Genomic DNA, 15,684 nt, shown 5'->3' with positions numbered 1-15,684 from the left:
TCGCTGGAGACAAGCGTGTGCTTTCTCAAAGATATGCTTATGTTTGCTGGCTTAAAGAAGGAGGAGCAGCATCTTTTATCCGGTTTCAGTGCTGAACGGTCACAGGACGTTCCTGTAATCGATGCTTAAGAAATGAGAAACAAATACCCTCTTACAACGCCAAAATAAGAATCCCAAATAGCGGTCAGCATAAAGCCAAAATGGAGCTTGTTAATAGGTCCGTTCATGTCCTCCCAGTGTGAACAATGTTTGAGTCTTGTGTTTGAATTTTTTTTGATAATAACCCTCCTTTATGACCTGCCTTTTATTTTGCATATTTGTTTGCAGTGATGCTATCTCCATCTGTGTTGCAAAGCTCACTTTTCTGCAGCTTCTCTGTGATTTCCCAGCTGTCCTGTTATTTCCCACCTCATGCTTTTCTTTTCAGCTGAACCTTATTCACAGTGAAATCAGTAATTTAGCCGGCTTCGAGGTGGAGGCCATTATCAATCCTACCAATGCTGACATTGACCTTAAAGATGACCTAGGTAAATGGGGCATGGGTTGACACAACTAACGGTCACATGGAAATTATGGAACCCAGAATTTACTCTCTAGGGCTTCATACATTTAATGAGAGCAGAAATTCAAATCTTGCAGGTTCTGTTTTGTTGAAGAACTACATTCAAAATACTTTTCCACCAAATCTGAATACTTGCAGCTATTGCTAGTCTTCAAGTTGATTTCAGTTAAAACAAGTCATTTAAATTCTTTTCCATAATGATCATATGTGACTGTTAGCTATTTTGGGGGGTTTCTTATTTGGATACTTTGAGGACTAAAATACTTTTTTGTCAGGTTGTTTTCAAAATAAGCAGTTTCTCCATTCTAACTGCAATCTCGGGTTTTTTTCTGATACTCAGAGTAGGCAAAAAATTTTTAAAGAGGAATGATTAAATAATTAACTGTCCCTCAATCTTTCCTGCCTTGATTTCATGTTTAATTCAGTCAAATAATTTGTTTCCACTATGCTTCAATTACTCCCTGTCACTTCCACATTCAGCTGAAAACAAATACTGGTATTATACCAACAATGAACTTGTAGATGCTATCGTAGATGGTGTATCGCTTTCAAAGCTTCTATCTTGCTCCAGATTGAAAAAAAGATTTAAAAAAAAATCCTTCTTCAACAGAAGTCTGTTCATCAGCAAAAGTAAAAGAAAAATTAACTTTCATGCATTAGGTACTGCATTCCCTTCTTATTTGATTACAGCTGCTGCTGTCTTTTTTTTAAACTTCCTTAATGGAATACAACCCGTAATTCTTCTACTACTGCATTTCCCATGGGAATGTACACAAGTAATTTAACAAGAAAAAGATTTAAGAAGGCTAATTTTTAAATCCGCCTTTCTCAGAAATAGGTGTATTTTTACAAGCGTCTCAGCCATTCCAACGCACAATTAGAAAATATGCCTTACCTTTAAAATATAAGATCGATGATTTGTATTTTTTAAAGCAAATTCAGTACAACCCTGTCTGCAAATACATGGTTTCCTCCATATGAAGGAGACTGTCATTTTTAGGAACAAAATGAAGATTAGTGCCTGTCAGCTTATTGATGCTGACAAAATGGAGAAACTAGTTATTTTGTTTGGCTTGATGATCCTGAATTTCTTTTTTTTAAACAGATTCCATATTTTAGTGTCATGCTCTGTGGGGAACTGGTTGTTCTAGGTTTCTGCAAAGTGAAATGGGGTATTAGCTGATTTTAAAACTTTGGAAGTTATCTCATGTGATTGCTCTGACTTGTCATTTTAACATTTATTTGATCATGTCATACTCAATATTCCTCCTCCTGTTCCCTACACCCCTTTCTCTACACACACCTGCACACACAACTCAGCATACTCCTTTGGCGCAAGGTTTGGAGATGTAAAGGTAGGAAAATATGGACGTTGGTACATGTGTAAATGTAGAGCCTGTGCTGGGTCTCTGTCCAACGTGGTTGATATACATCTGTTTACCTGTTGTAGTTGCAAGTTGTACAGGCTGACATTGCCACGATCGACAGTGATGCTGTCGTTCACCCGACAAACTCTGACTTCTACACCGGTGGTGAAGTAGGTAATGGAAAGTTCAGTGCTGCGGAGTTTGTATGTGTGTGCATGGTCAATCAGCAGCCACAAGCTTGTTGTAGCTATGCAGATTTGCATTCATTTCTCACTTCCAGCAGTCCTGACTGATAATAAATGAATAATTGCGAACTCAGTAGGCATTTCTGATTTTTATCACCAAATCAGACTTTGAGAAGTAACAATGGAATGCACCGCCAAAATTTGAGGTGCAGGAACAGTAAGTTCAATGCAGGCATGTGACCAAAGCAAAAGAACTACCGCATTGTTTGTTTGACATGTTAAATGCCTGTTTTGAATATGGTTCGAGTCTTGATCTTTAGATTTCTAACCAGTTCCAGTACGCCCTCTCCATGCCAAGTTTCAGGTGTTCACATCTGACATGCTGGATCTAGCCCATCTGTATTTTCTGAACTCTTCAGATCGGTTAGTTTTTTCATGTTTTACCTTACGGACTGATTACCTTTGTAGCCCTGCTCAACGGTCCTCAGGCCCACAAGCACACGGCTAGTGACGTTACATACATTTTTCAGGCAGTCGGTCATCTAAGCTACACCGATGAGAGAAGGCATGATAGAAAACATGACAGACGTCTTAAGGGTTACTCAGGGGACACGAATTATCTCAGTAATACCCCTCTCTGCGTACAGTATTTTGAAGGATTTTGTAAAAGGGTAGCGGTACTTTAAACTGCACTGCCTTGGTAATTTGAGAAGGCAAATCAGAATTTGGGCTGAATGCCGAAGTTGCTGGTGAGGGTGATGACCCACCACGCTTAAAAACAAAGTCACGTGATCCCAGCCTCTCATCTTAACCGTGTCATCGCTATGCGAACGGTCTCCCTCCACGCCCGAGGCCCTGTTTCAGTGCTGGCTTGGAGGGACATGCGTCCTGCTGCAGAGCTGGCGTGCCCTCCACCACCCGCTTTTTCTGAAGGGGCTACTTTCCGAGTAACACGGAGGCGAACGTAGCTCTGTATAGCCTGTCGGAGCAGGAACAGCTGTGACTTGGCTGGCTAAACATTATGCAGAGACATTAAAATAAAAGTGTCAGAATACCCTGTAGCTGAAGAATACGCTGCTAAAGTCTGTCAGACTCACTTAGCTAATGTGCTTGTCTCCTATCCTTTGACAAAGAAATGCTTTGCTACCCTACAAAGAAAATTGTCTCTCGAAGCTGCACTGCTCATTCCTTAGTGTAGGTTCCTGTTGCCTCTGACTGCTGTAAGAAAGAATAGAAGTGCACAAATGCTTAGCTTCCAATGATTAACTTTTACCCATCTAAATTTTTTTTTTTTTTAAATTTTTTGTTGTTTTTTTCCCTAACAATTTAAATGTACTGGGGGCTTATCCTGAGAATTTTAGAGCCTAAATTTCTGCTAACGCTGTTTTCAACACTGATACCAATGCCTGCTGGGAAAGCATGAGATAATGATCTTATTCTCATGGGAGTGACACATATTTATGCCTGTGAGCAAATAAGCTACTAACCTTGAAGCTGTGAAGCAAGACTTCCATCAAGAAACTTGCTAATGTAGTGGAAAATGGTTAAATACAGGATGTCCTTTCCCAGATGAAGTTGATTTACAACATAGTTCTGAAATATAATTTCAATAGAAACCCTCACTATTAACCAGAAGAAGAAAGTAATTGAGGAGTAAATGCAGAAAACCTCACTGATCCATACCAAATACTACTTCTGCTCTTCTTTGTACCAGATCTGCAAGAAGAGAGCTCAGTGAAATAAACTGACGGGGTTGTTCATTGCTTTTAATTACAAATTAATTCCCAGAAGAAGGGAAAAAGCTGATCCTTCTGGATTGAATTAAACCAAACTAGGCTAAATTCCATTAAATGTACAACAGCTTTGCAATGGCAAAGAAATGACCTACTTAATAGATCTTTTCTGTTCCTAGGTTCTGCACAAGGCTTAATTATGTTTCCCCTTGAAACAAGAGAAATTAAGGATTACGAATGTCATGGGTTTTAGGACTGATCCGAGTTCATGGACTCAAGGGGAACACAACCGGAGTATATACAAATATAAATAGGAACGATACGGAAGTACATACAACAAGAATATAACTAGAATGGCAGACTTTCTTTCCCTCCCCATCCCTTCTCTGTCAGAGAGGTTCTGTAAGACCCTGGTGTCAGCCAGGTCTGCTAGACTGGCTCAGCAAAGGGCGCTGTGTGTCCTGCCGGCTGGCCTGGCGCCGCCTTTGAAGGGCGCCACGTTTCCAGGCCCCTCGGTTCTGGGGCGGGTCTCCTTTCCTAGCACGCTCTCCTGAGGCACCTCGCTGCTGCAGAGAAAGCCAGTACCGTCTTTTCTAAGAGATTTGTAAGATGGTGCCTTCCACGCAGTTGCACAGGGATAGGTAACTGAGTTTCAGAAACCTCTTAGTGAGGAGTTTGCATAAACTTAGACCAAAGTATTTATATAAAAAAAGCTTAAGTGAGCACAAAGAGCAAATTCCACTCTGACCTACGCAGTCTGACCTTGCAATCCAGCTTTTGGCAAACACCCACTGTGAATTGGTTATGAAAAAAGCAAAAGAGAAGGCATACGTTTTTTTAATTGTCCTCGGCTTTTGTACCCCAAAAGCAGTAAACTGCCAATAGCAAAATAGAGGCAGGGTCACAGAGTCAGTTTTTGAATGAACAAACAAATGCATTGTTTTCAACTTTTAGTCTTCGTTTTGGAAGCAATTTAGCAACGGTGTCAAAACAAAAGCATCTTGCAGTCCTCTTAGTTCTTCGAGTAAGCTTACTATTTAGTAAACTGAATCTTGGAGGAGGGGCTCTGCTTCCTCGAGCATACAGTATGTGCACTTCCATCAGAAAATGCATTTTTTCTTTCTTCATCAGTGAAAGGAAGGGGTTTCACCAAATAAATGTCTAGATCTTTAGAGATCCTAGTTCTGAATTTTTGGAAATCAGTTTTCAAAGTAATATCTCAAATCAGAGCCTTTATGATATCACTGCTTTTTACTTATCTACCTTTATAATTAATGTGCACAGTGCAAAATTCTGTGGGATGCTTATGTAGTTAGGAAAATGCTTTCTTGGGCTGTTTTTTTTTAATATTAATATTTAAAACTAGAGCTGCAAAATAAGATCTAAACCATTTAGTGATGGACTGCCTTTGTAAACAGCATACCTTTTGGTTGCCCTGAAACACTGCACAGCTCTTCTCCTCCCAGAATGACTTTGTCCAGCTCCTTAGCTGTAGTTAGAGAAGTTCATTGGAGGAATATGTTCCTTAGAGATTCTCCTTATTTCTGAGGCTCTTCCTCTTGGTTAAAGGTGGCTCAACAAGCTGGGCAGTTACCAAGTAAAGCAGCCCGCTGCACTCACGAGACTGTTTCATTCCTGGTGCCACCTGTTGGGGTCAGGGACCAAGATCAGGTGAGTTTCAAATTCTTATTGTGGCAAATGGCTCTTTAAAACAATTTGTAAGAGAGAGGGGAAATGAACCTTAGGGGAAGGAATTATGACCCTTCAACCAGTCTTGAGCTAGCGCATTCTTCTGGAACATTTCACACTGACAGATGCTCGTGATAAGGAAGGAGGTAGGGATGTCATGTCAGATGTTTTGACTTTAAAAGCGGAGTCTGAGAATGTTAGCAAGGGATACTGATGTGAGGTTTTTGGGTTGTTAGGGTTGTCTTTTTTGGTTTTTTCTTTTTGTTGTTGTTGTTGTTGTTTTTAATGACTAGCTAATTCTGAAGTCCCAAAAGGTTTAGATCTTACTTTGCAGTCCCCAAAAAACGTTTGGGCAGAAAACTCTAGAATGATGTAATAAAAAATAATGATGAGTCACATGTCTGCTGTGGAAACCTGGGATCAGAGGAGTAAAATAACAATTCTCTGTTCAGGGAGCACTTTGGAAAAGAAAGGCGGCAAGGAGTTTGTGGAAGCTGTCATTGAGCTTCGCAAAAAGAACGGGCCGTTGGACATAGCCGGAGGTGAGGCTCTGCGCTTCGGAAACCTGCAGACAAAAGACGGCGGGCACTGGCTTCGCTGTCTGCGGCCGTCTTCATCGCGGTCAGCCAGCCAGGCTCGTTCTGGTACACCGCTGGGGTCCACGCTGTCTGCAGACAACTTTTACGGGTTACGTGGTATTTGTATTCTCCAAAGTTAAAATACACACGTTGCATCTTGAGTAACCTTTACCAAAGCATCTGGGAAACGGTGCAGGGATGTAATATTACAAGTAAAATCAGTCTGTTCACAGGTACACGCGTACACAACGAATGTTGGTTATTAAGGGCACAGTTCAGAAAAGCAATTAATTAGAAGCTTATTTTTCAGAACAGTTGAGTCCCGCTCTGTTAAACATCTGCTTTGCTGAAGTGCCGCTGACTTTCACTGAACTTAAGCACGTGCTTAAAGTTAAGCATCTGCTCGGGTACTTTGTTTAATCAGTGCCAAAATCATCACTATAAAAGCTTACGACTTTTTGATGCCTAGTTATCAAAATTTATGTAATATCTGAGAAAAATTACTATATGAGTAATAAAGTTTGGTAATGACGATATATAATTTTACACCATCTGTGAAATTGCTGATACATGTTGTTCATATAGAAGGCTGATTCTGCCATCTGTGTTTATGCTATAAAAATAAATACGGTGGGTGCAGTTTTGTAAACGAATTCTGACTGAAGCTGAAGGGGAGATGTAAGACTTCAGCTCTGACAGGAAAAATTACAACTGTTTACTTCTGGTGCTTAATACTTTTTTCCTTCCCTTTTTAAAATTTTTAACAAGTTCTTCTTGGAATTCTTGTTCTGCAAAAATATGTAGAATCATTTACTCACTTTTTTTTTTTTTTGGGCTTACTTCTGTACAGTATTCTTTATCAGCCCAGACCAAACTGCTCACAAATAGGCTGCAAGTTGGAGAGAAAAGATTTTTTTTTTCCTCAGCCATCGGTGCATCCCTCAGATCTGAGGGCTGCTTGGCAGTCTTACCCCGTGGGGAGCTCTACGCTACGCTGGCAGAAACTGGCTGTTAGGGACTTGTTGGAGGACTCTAGAGAAGAATTGGTACACATCAATTTCTCAATCATACAGATATCCAGTTTTCAGATTTCTCGATTATATGGGTATCCCTTTAATCTACCAATAACCAGGACCCTTACCTGGAATATAATTGTAACTAGCGCAGAACATGTCCATGGTTCTCTCTTTCTGTTTCTACAGCAAAAGCGTAACTTCCCCTTTCAGAGTATTTGCATTTGAAGTAAGGGACAACTGCTCTTGGTAATTAACAGTTGTCCTCAACAGAATCCTAATGAGTTAATTAATGACTACCCTAGAAAACACTCCCTGAGAAATATTGAAGTTGGTGATGTGTATCAATACATTATTTTATTCTTTCGGGATGAAGATATTACCCACATTTCACATCTGACTAGAGATCTGTCAGCTGCTTTTAATAGATTTTTCTTGGATTTGTGATGTATTCTGAATCTGCCAACGTTTTAGTTGCACATTATGATAAATTAGCATTGCCTAACACTGAGGCTATTCAACATGTCGAGAATCTGCAAACCCATAAGAACGTAAATGCTTGTGCTTCCATTGTCCTTCAAAATGTACTCTTCTGATTAACCTCCGGTCAGAATGCCATATGGCAAAGTCTATTTTCTCTTTCCTGCAGCAGCTACAGGATAGTATCCATATGTGACGAATGTGCTCCAAGAGTTATTTCTACTATACTTAAATAACAAAATGCCTCATAAACATTCCAGAATGGAGTAGAGGATTTCTGGCCTCTAAGCACCTTTACAAACCTAATTTTTTTTTTTTTTTTAAATTACTGGTATTTTTATTATTGTTTTTGAAGACATAAGCTGCCATTTTATACCTACCCTTTTGTGGCCACGTATGATTATATCCCAAAGCGTGCGTGTTAGGGCGCTGACTCTTTATGAAGGTTCAGTGGCTCTTGTGAGATTTCGACTAGCTGTTTTTCTTCCCTCAGCTGGTGATCAGGGTGCTTTTCTTCCCTTTTTTTTTTTTCCTTTTTTTTTTTCTAACAAACCAAAGTTACAAGTTTTTAATTGCAACCACAGACCTGTGGGTTCAGAAATGGCAGCGATCCTCTTATCCTGTTTTCTGGCAGGCGGAGCACAGTCTGTTGTTGCTCTGTGGTGGGAAGTGGTGAACCCAGAATGTGTTCTCCTGCTGAGAGAAGGCCTCTTGTCTGGAGAATCCCTGGCTGTCACTAGTTTGTAGGCAGGCTGTGCTGCATCCTCTTAGTCCCCACATGTCCGTGATAGTATCGTGATGATAATACACATTTAGCATGGTAAAAATTCTTCTCCGTTTCTTTGTACATACAAGGCCTTGCCTGTTGGTATATAAACAGCGCGAATCAAACTTTGTGAGTCTATAAACGCATCCTCTCCAACTGTCTGCCAAGGACGGATGAAAGAGAGAAACTAAACCCAGCGTTGTTTAAGTGGTCTTGGATGACCCATACCCAAAAAAAACCTCAAGTAAGACCAGGCCCAAAGTCTTGAAATCACACAAAAGGCCTTCTTGACAGTTACTCAGAAACAAAGCTGGAAATGAAGCAAAAATCTGAATTCACCTCTTTTCTAGCCTTCCTTACCAGTTTGCAGAGCACTAATAGCTCTGAACTGATCCAGTTTGGGCTGCAGTGTGAGCAGAAGCTAGCTAAACAAGCTGTGTATTTATCAGGAGTAGCTGAAGGTCACACAAGTCATAACTGTGTGACTGTCTAGCATCCCGATACTTACTGTAGCTCTGCAATAAACCGAACCAAAGCAAGATCATCCCTTGAACAGGTTTACATTCTAACAGATTACTTGCCTTTCTCCTTACAAGTTACACGAGTTTGCACAATCCCCAATATAAATGTGTTTCCTTTGATGTCAGCCATGAATTCTTGCTCTCTCTAAAATAAGCTCGATTATAGCTATGATTTATAAATTGCCACAGCAAAGTGCAGCTGGAAATGGAAAATACAAAGTCTCTGTAATCATGTTGTTATATTTTAAGGCTGTGTGATTTGTAATCTAAAACATTCACAGGGGCTAAAGGAATGTCTGTCAATTGTTTGTTATTTTAATCACATATGCACTCTTTTAATCCTAAGGAGAGGAAAGCAATTATGTTTCACTTTCGGTTCTTACTAGCTGTTGTCAGTGCTGGCCATGGATTGCCTGCAAAATTCGTGATCCACTGTAATAGCCCAGGTTGGGGCTCGGACAAATGCGAGGAGCTGCTGGAAAAGACGGTGAAGAACTGCTTGGCTCTGGCTGATGAAAAGAAGCTGAAATCAATTGCATTTCCTTCAATTGGCAGTGGCAGGTAAGGCTGTTACACAAACCCGATGCCAAATAGGTCACGTTTTCCAAGTGCCATCTCATATGTTCCAGTCCCTTCTCAGGCACAAAACCCAATGCTGCAATGCTGACTTTATTCTTGTTCGTTTAGATCAGTTCCCCGAATGAAATGTTTCTTCTAGGTTCGTTCAAGCTGTGCATGGAGCCTGCAGTATTCTCCAGTTCAACTTGGCAGGTCTAGTAGTGATCCCTGCAGAATCTTAAAGCATGCAAATAGGTTAAAGAGCATAAAACGAACTTTTAAAGAAGATATTAAAAGACTTTTTTCAGACTATCAATTTGTCCATATAAAATGGGGATGCGGAGGAGAACATGAAGAAAAGGGATCTATTACACTTAGTTTTAGTGCATAATTAAGCTTACGGAATACATGTCTTAGGACGGCCAGCAGACAGGGCTTAGCGTTCGTTTAAGCAGCAGACCTGAAGTGCCTTGATTCTCAGGATTTGCAGAGTCACTTCAAACTTTCACCCAAAATCGTAAGCTGAATTTCATGCAGTTTACATCACAGGACTCTTTCAGACAAAAAAAGGCCTTAAAAGCCTTTGCCAAGGTTTTTGAAAGCCAAAGTCTAAAGTTAAGGTCCTTTGGCTTTTTACAGGATGCTCGGTGCCTTTGAAAGTTGGATCACGTTCTTAAAGAGTCCAAATACGGAGTACGCTTTTCATCTGAGGCTCTTGGGTTTGGGGTGGGGAGGGGGGCTTGGAATACTTGGCCCGTAAGGGTGGCTCAGTGTGAAGACCAAGGGCCAAATCTAGGCTGAATTACACAGTTGTGTATTTAACCCTGAACAGCTGCCCCTTTTGAATTGGCCATGAAAGAAGTTGGCTGATGCACAGCAAGAATATTCTTCCCATTGTGCCGCGTTGCAACACTAGATTAATTCCTGCATATTCTGTGGGTTAGGGCAGGAAGTGCTGTTTGAGCTTTTGGGTGAATGAAGAAATAGGAGTTTCACTAGGATAATAAATTTAAGTGACTTGCATCAGACAAAGCTCCAAATAAGGTTAATTTGCGTGGGTGTCATTTTAAGGAGGTAACGTGAGCAAACTTTGTGGAACGACAGAGAAATATAGCGGAGGGTTCCTACTAACCTGTTGAATTAGCTGTCAGGTTCACAGGCTAGTCAGCACAACGAGAAGCTGTGAATTGCTTTTTAGGAGAAACTGTATTCCTCCGTGGACTGCAGAGTGACTATGGAATTGGTTGTGTAGGTGCCTAAAGCGAGGCTCTGTAAAGTATCTTCCACAGAGCCCTTTCTCTTCTGGATAGCTCCCAGCAAAGAGCCATTCCCCACCCTTGTTGCGAAGTAGTCGATTGGTGTTGGAAGGTGGTGAAACCCTGAATAATCATGAGGTTCACATTCTGTTACGAAATCTGGTTACTGACAGGCAAGATCTGTGGCTGAGTTCTCAGCTTGGCATACGCACGTCATTCTCACTCAAGCCAGTTGAAGCGGTGCTTTTAAAAGATGGAGAGGAATCAACAGGCCTTGAGAAATATATGAGGTTGTGTATTTTCCCTTTTTTCTCTCAGTTAGAGATATTAAAGCATAAATTAATTTTGGAGAGAACAGAATATATTCTGACAATACTCTACTTGTTTTTATGAAGTCAGAAGCATTAAAAAAAAAAAAAGTAAAGCTTTTAAAGACAACAAATGCCAAAGACACCACATGTGTCTAGCTATTCTAGTACAGACATCTGTCAAGCAGACATCACCCAATAAACCCACATAAACAGTTTCATTCTCTTTTATAGTTGGGGAATGGGATTACATGAGGGCAGTTCAAATAAATCACGGCGGGAAATAAAATAGCATACTTGTAGCGTTCAGTGGGCCAGATGCTCAGCTACAGCCAACTTGTGGAAGGCACAAGTTGGGTGCTGTACAGAGGTAGCCTGGAGTTCAGTCTGGTAGGGCCAGCAGGAGAACAGGGAAAGGAAAGTTAGGGATTGAACATAAAATCATCCTCGGAGCAGGGATTTCATTCTGAGGCTCTGACTTTGATCTGAATTGACACTAGCTTGGCTAAAGTCTCAAACCGCCTTGTCACAAGAATTTAACTCGGAGCAGTAGATCGACGCGAGAGGCTTCTGTTTCTTGCAGCCCACACATGGCCATTGGGTCAGCACCTTTCTTCTGATTTTTCTCCTCTCTTTCCTTTCTTTTGGGAGAGCGGTCCCAAACAATTTCTTTTAATCGGCTTCCCTTTGTGCGTGCCTGCCTTTGACCAGGCTGCTCTTCTTTCATTTGCCCTGTTGTGACCGCCTTGCTGGAACACGACTGGAGGGGAAGTTGTATGACTTCAGAGTCCCCTGTGAGCAATTCAGAAACGGTGTATACCCTGATTTTGATGCTGGCCTGCGTGACAATTCCTGCTCAGGAGCAAAATTCCTCAAAGATCTGTTCAATCTATGCCAGGATGCAGCATTCATAAGTAACTAATAGGTGATGAGAAGTGGAGGCATGCTGAGTCTGTGTCTTTTTCTGTATGTAAGGTGACAGTAGGAAGTAGCTCTGATGTCAAAACTATGCTCTCAGTTGATTAACTTGTCACACAGCTGATTCTCCCTCACCAGCTCATTTGACTTTGGAAGAGTAGAAGGTTTTTTTCACAAGGCTTTTTCCTTTTTTTTTTCTTCTTCAGTAAGAGAAAAAATTGGGCATTTGCAGAAAAGAAAGAAACAGCATGAGCTATTTCGTGTCATCACTTCTGAAATATCACAAGCATTATCTTCGGGCAGCATGTATGATACGACATTACAGGCAGCACTACCACAGAATTGCTCTCGGAGTGTATTTTGTGGGAAGGTAACGTGCAGTAAGCGGGCCATGACACAGGCGGTTGCCTTTCTCGTTTTGCGTCTCGCAGCGTGTCATGAGAGGGAGAGTACAACAGCGTGTTGCTGTCGGAGTTTGGTGCTTCAGTGAGCAAATGCTAAGTGATGTTGCACCTGGTAGTGCCAGAGGTGAATTTAGCCCAGCTTCTTCGAATTGCTGAGGAAACTCCTGAGAAGCTCAGCCATCTGTGTAATCTGTAAATTACTAGTAGTGTTAATAGTACACGCTTTATAACAGGGAGTATTGACCATTGTGTATCCGTAAGTGCGTGTCCGGCAACCAGGTGATGTTCAACGGGCTCTTTCGAATTCTGTTTGGGTCCTACTTGTAACAGAGTGATCATGGCCCATCACCGCACTTCACTGCGGCCCGGGGAGCGCTCAGACCTTGGCTAGGGCGAAACCACAGTCTGGGTGGGTAGCAGTACTTCGTGAGTAATACCGCAGCAAAGCTTAGGCCACATGCGAAGTAGTTACCAGGTGTGATTTCAGGAGTTTGCCATGACCTGTAAAACTCTCAGTTCAGGTCGTGGCTTTGTTCAGACCGTTCTAGTTGTGCTTGACCTGTTTTAAGATTAGATGAAACTTTCAGACAAGGGCTGCTAGATAAAAATATGAAAAAGCTTGTAAGAAGGGTTCCCAGATTAGGCACTGAGCTTTGAAATTCAGTCGTGCACAGTTTTGTCATCTGAGAAAGCAGCAAGGTTTGTTCTGTTTTGTCTGTGGCTTCTCCAGAAGAAGGAGGCGGGAGCCTCTTCCTTAGGCATTACTAGAGGAGTAGAAAGGCCTCTGGTTTTCAAATCTCTCCGGCTGATACCAAGCAGATGCCTTTCAAGATGTTTTTCTTAGGACTGTACTTACATTGAATCAGCCTGTAACTAAAAAGGATGTAAGGAGTGTTGGAAGTGTCGCTGAGGTTGGCTTAGAAAAGCCTCCAAGTCCCTTAAGTCTGTCCTCAGCCCTGACACAGCTACTTTGGCTTCCCAAGCCCGGTGAAGTTAGACTGACCCCGTCTGGACAAGGCCCACTGTGGCCCAGGAGCGCAGACTTGCTCACCTTCACTCAGCCCGCTTCACTTTTTCTACCACGTTTGAAATGGTAAGGGTGACGCCAGTGTTGCTTCCCACTACCAGACTACTGGAACTCATTCTCTCTTCCTTGTCAGTCTGCAGCAAGGCTGTACAAGTAACTTTCAAATTTTTGTGCTATATTATTAACCGTTAATAGTGGTAAAACCGTTTTGTACTTTGTGTCTTTTCATGCTTCGTTTTCTACATCAAGTTCTCTATCCCTTTTTATTTTTCTTTAATGGTCGGTTTGCTTTCAGGAGGGGTTTGACTCTGCAACTTCTAATGTATATGCTGCTTTCCTGAACACTTCGGGCTGACTGGCCGTTGGTTTACTTGTCTGTTAAATGAGAATAATTGACCCATCAGATACTGCAAGGTTCAACCCATTAATGTGTGTGCACTCTGCATTCGTATTTTGGGAATGCTTTTCTTCTGTTTGAACATTTTAAGTCTTGCCTAAACAACCAAGTTTGCAGCTTCTAATTCAGACTGTAAACACTGGCTTTGTAGCTTTATTTACCGTGCTGCGGTAGAGAAAAGACGGAGCATTCCCTGCGAGGTTGTACCGTCAAAAGCTTGTTCAGCAAGTCTTGATTGCCTTTCTTTTTTTGTCTCTCCTTCTAGAAACGGCTTCCCAAAGCAAACGGCTGCTCAGCTGATCCTGAAAGCCATCTCCAGCTATTTTGTGTCAACAATGTCCTCTTCAATCAAGACGGTGTACTTCGTGCTCTTTGACAGTGAGAGTATAGGGATATACGTGCAGGAAATGGCCAAACTAGATGCCAACTAAGCCTAGAAAGCTACAGTACCAGCCCCCTCTTCTGCCCATCGTCCTCCCCAAATCCTTAACTCATTGTGAAGCGGAGCACCCCTTATTTTAAATTTTGCTCATCTAGGGGAATAAAGGTGGGGTTTTTGTTGGGTTTTCGTTTTGTTTGGGGGGGGGGGGGGTTTGTTTTGGTTTTACTTTCTAAAATGTTTTCTGTTGGCACTGATAGTTGGCATTACTGCTGTTAATGCACTGTATACCAGGCATCGTCTGAACTTAGTGTAATCTAGGAGATTTTATAGTTTTATTTTAATGAAGTATGGATTGAAGCAGAAAGCCGTTAGGAGTATGTAGTCTTTTACTTGTGAAAGAAACAGGCCGACCCTATTTTGTAACTGTGTTGTGGTGCTTTATCAATACATCGAGTGGCGTTCCTTTCATTTTTTAAAAGAACAGATGCTATAAACCTGATTTGTGTTTGTTTATTGTCTTAATGATAAATCTGGAAGAAAAAATACAGAAACCCTGTTGTCCTTAATTATATTTACAATTTTGAAATTGTGTGAATTGATTTAGTAAAATGTTTGAACTGTTGCTGTTGGTGTACTTGAATTAATTTTTCCCTTAAGCCTTCATTTTCTAAATTCTGAAAAGTTAGCTGTGAGAGGGATGATAAAACACCAGATCTGAACCAGTGGCCTGGAAGCGTGTTTGGAGATGCTGGGCCTCTTGCCTGTGCTGGCTGGAGGCGTGCGTACCCAGCGACGCTCGCAGTCGGATCTTTTTCCAGTGAGCATTCAGACTTCGCAGTTGGTGCTTCAGATCTTCCTGTTCAGGATCTGACTTAATTGGCTGTTTGGTTTGGGAGGTTGAAGCCTTTTAGATCAAGCAAGGCCTAGGATTTTTTTGAACTAGTTCCAGTCATTTAATATTGGCCTGTTTGAAGCCATTTTGTATTTTTTTCCAAATATTTATGAGCCTGGTTCGTATTGGTTGCCATATCATTTGCACAGCTGAAATCCATACCAACATAAACCTTTACGGAAGTCACTTGTTTTTGTACTTTGAGAAAGAAGAGGTTACGCGTTCAAAAGCTATTGCATATGAATGCTCGCTCTGAAGAGGAAGCTCTTCCTTTGAAGTCTTTAGCCTACTTTCTAGATAGTAGGCATACGTTTTCCATCTCTGTTGAAAACTTCATTTGCTGATGAAAGAGTACTTCACATCCACTCTGGATTGATCCAGAGCAATGAGCGGACCAAAGCTGACTGACTTTTCCATGAGCTCAGGAATACCAAATAATAAAAAAGTGTAGCTTAAGCTCCTGCAGGAGTTTGGGTTTTTTTGTGTAGAAGTCCAGATACCTGCAGCTTTCAAGTGGACTGCTGTAGAGGAACAACAGCAGCAACAACAGAAGGTAAAATGTGAAATAACAGTGTTATCTGAACGCATGCACAAAGTTAAAAGGAGGAAAGGGTAAGTTAATTTTGTGCCTCAAATGCGTAAGGTGTT

The 15,684-nt window shown here is 41.4% G+C and overlaps 1 protein-coding gene across 5 annotated transcripts in view; it reads left to right on the top strand.

The window, feature by feature from the left end:
* MACROH2A1 (macroH2A.1 histone) overlaps positions 1–14,766 on the top strand; it is a 47,483-nt gene extending 32,717 nt beyond the window's left edge. For 3 of the 5 annotated variants that reach the window (XM_076350297.1, XM_076350296.1, XM_076350302.1), the window contains 4 exons: positions 428–527; positions 5,989–6,078; positions 9,281–9,455; positions 14,028–14,766. In XM_076350297.1, coding sequence (XP_076206412.1) covers positions 428–527; positions 5,989–6,078; positions 9,281–9,455; positions 14,028–14,193 — 531 coding nt within the window. In that variant the 3' untranslated portion in view covers positions 14,194–14,766. Of the gene's footprint in view, positions 1–427; positions 528–2,012; positions 2,104–5,988; positions 6,079–9,280; positions 9,456–14,027 lie in introns of all 5 variants that reach the window. The other 2 variants (XM_076350301.1, XM_076350298.1) reach the window with 1 other exon arrangement.
* Positions 14,767–15,684: the final 918 nt, after the last annotated feature.

This window comes from Aptenodytes patagonicus, chromosome 12 (assembly GCF_965638725.1).
Source record: "Aptenodytes patagonicus chromosome 12, bAptPat1.pri.cur, whole genome shotgun sequence".
Lineage (NCBI taxonomy): Eukaryota > Metazoa > Chordata > Aves > Sphenisciformes > Spheniscidae > Aptenodytes > Aptenodytes patagonicus.
The sequence above is the reverse complement of the archived record's forward strand: the minus strand, read 5'-3'. Positions and strand labels throughout refer to the sequence as shown.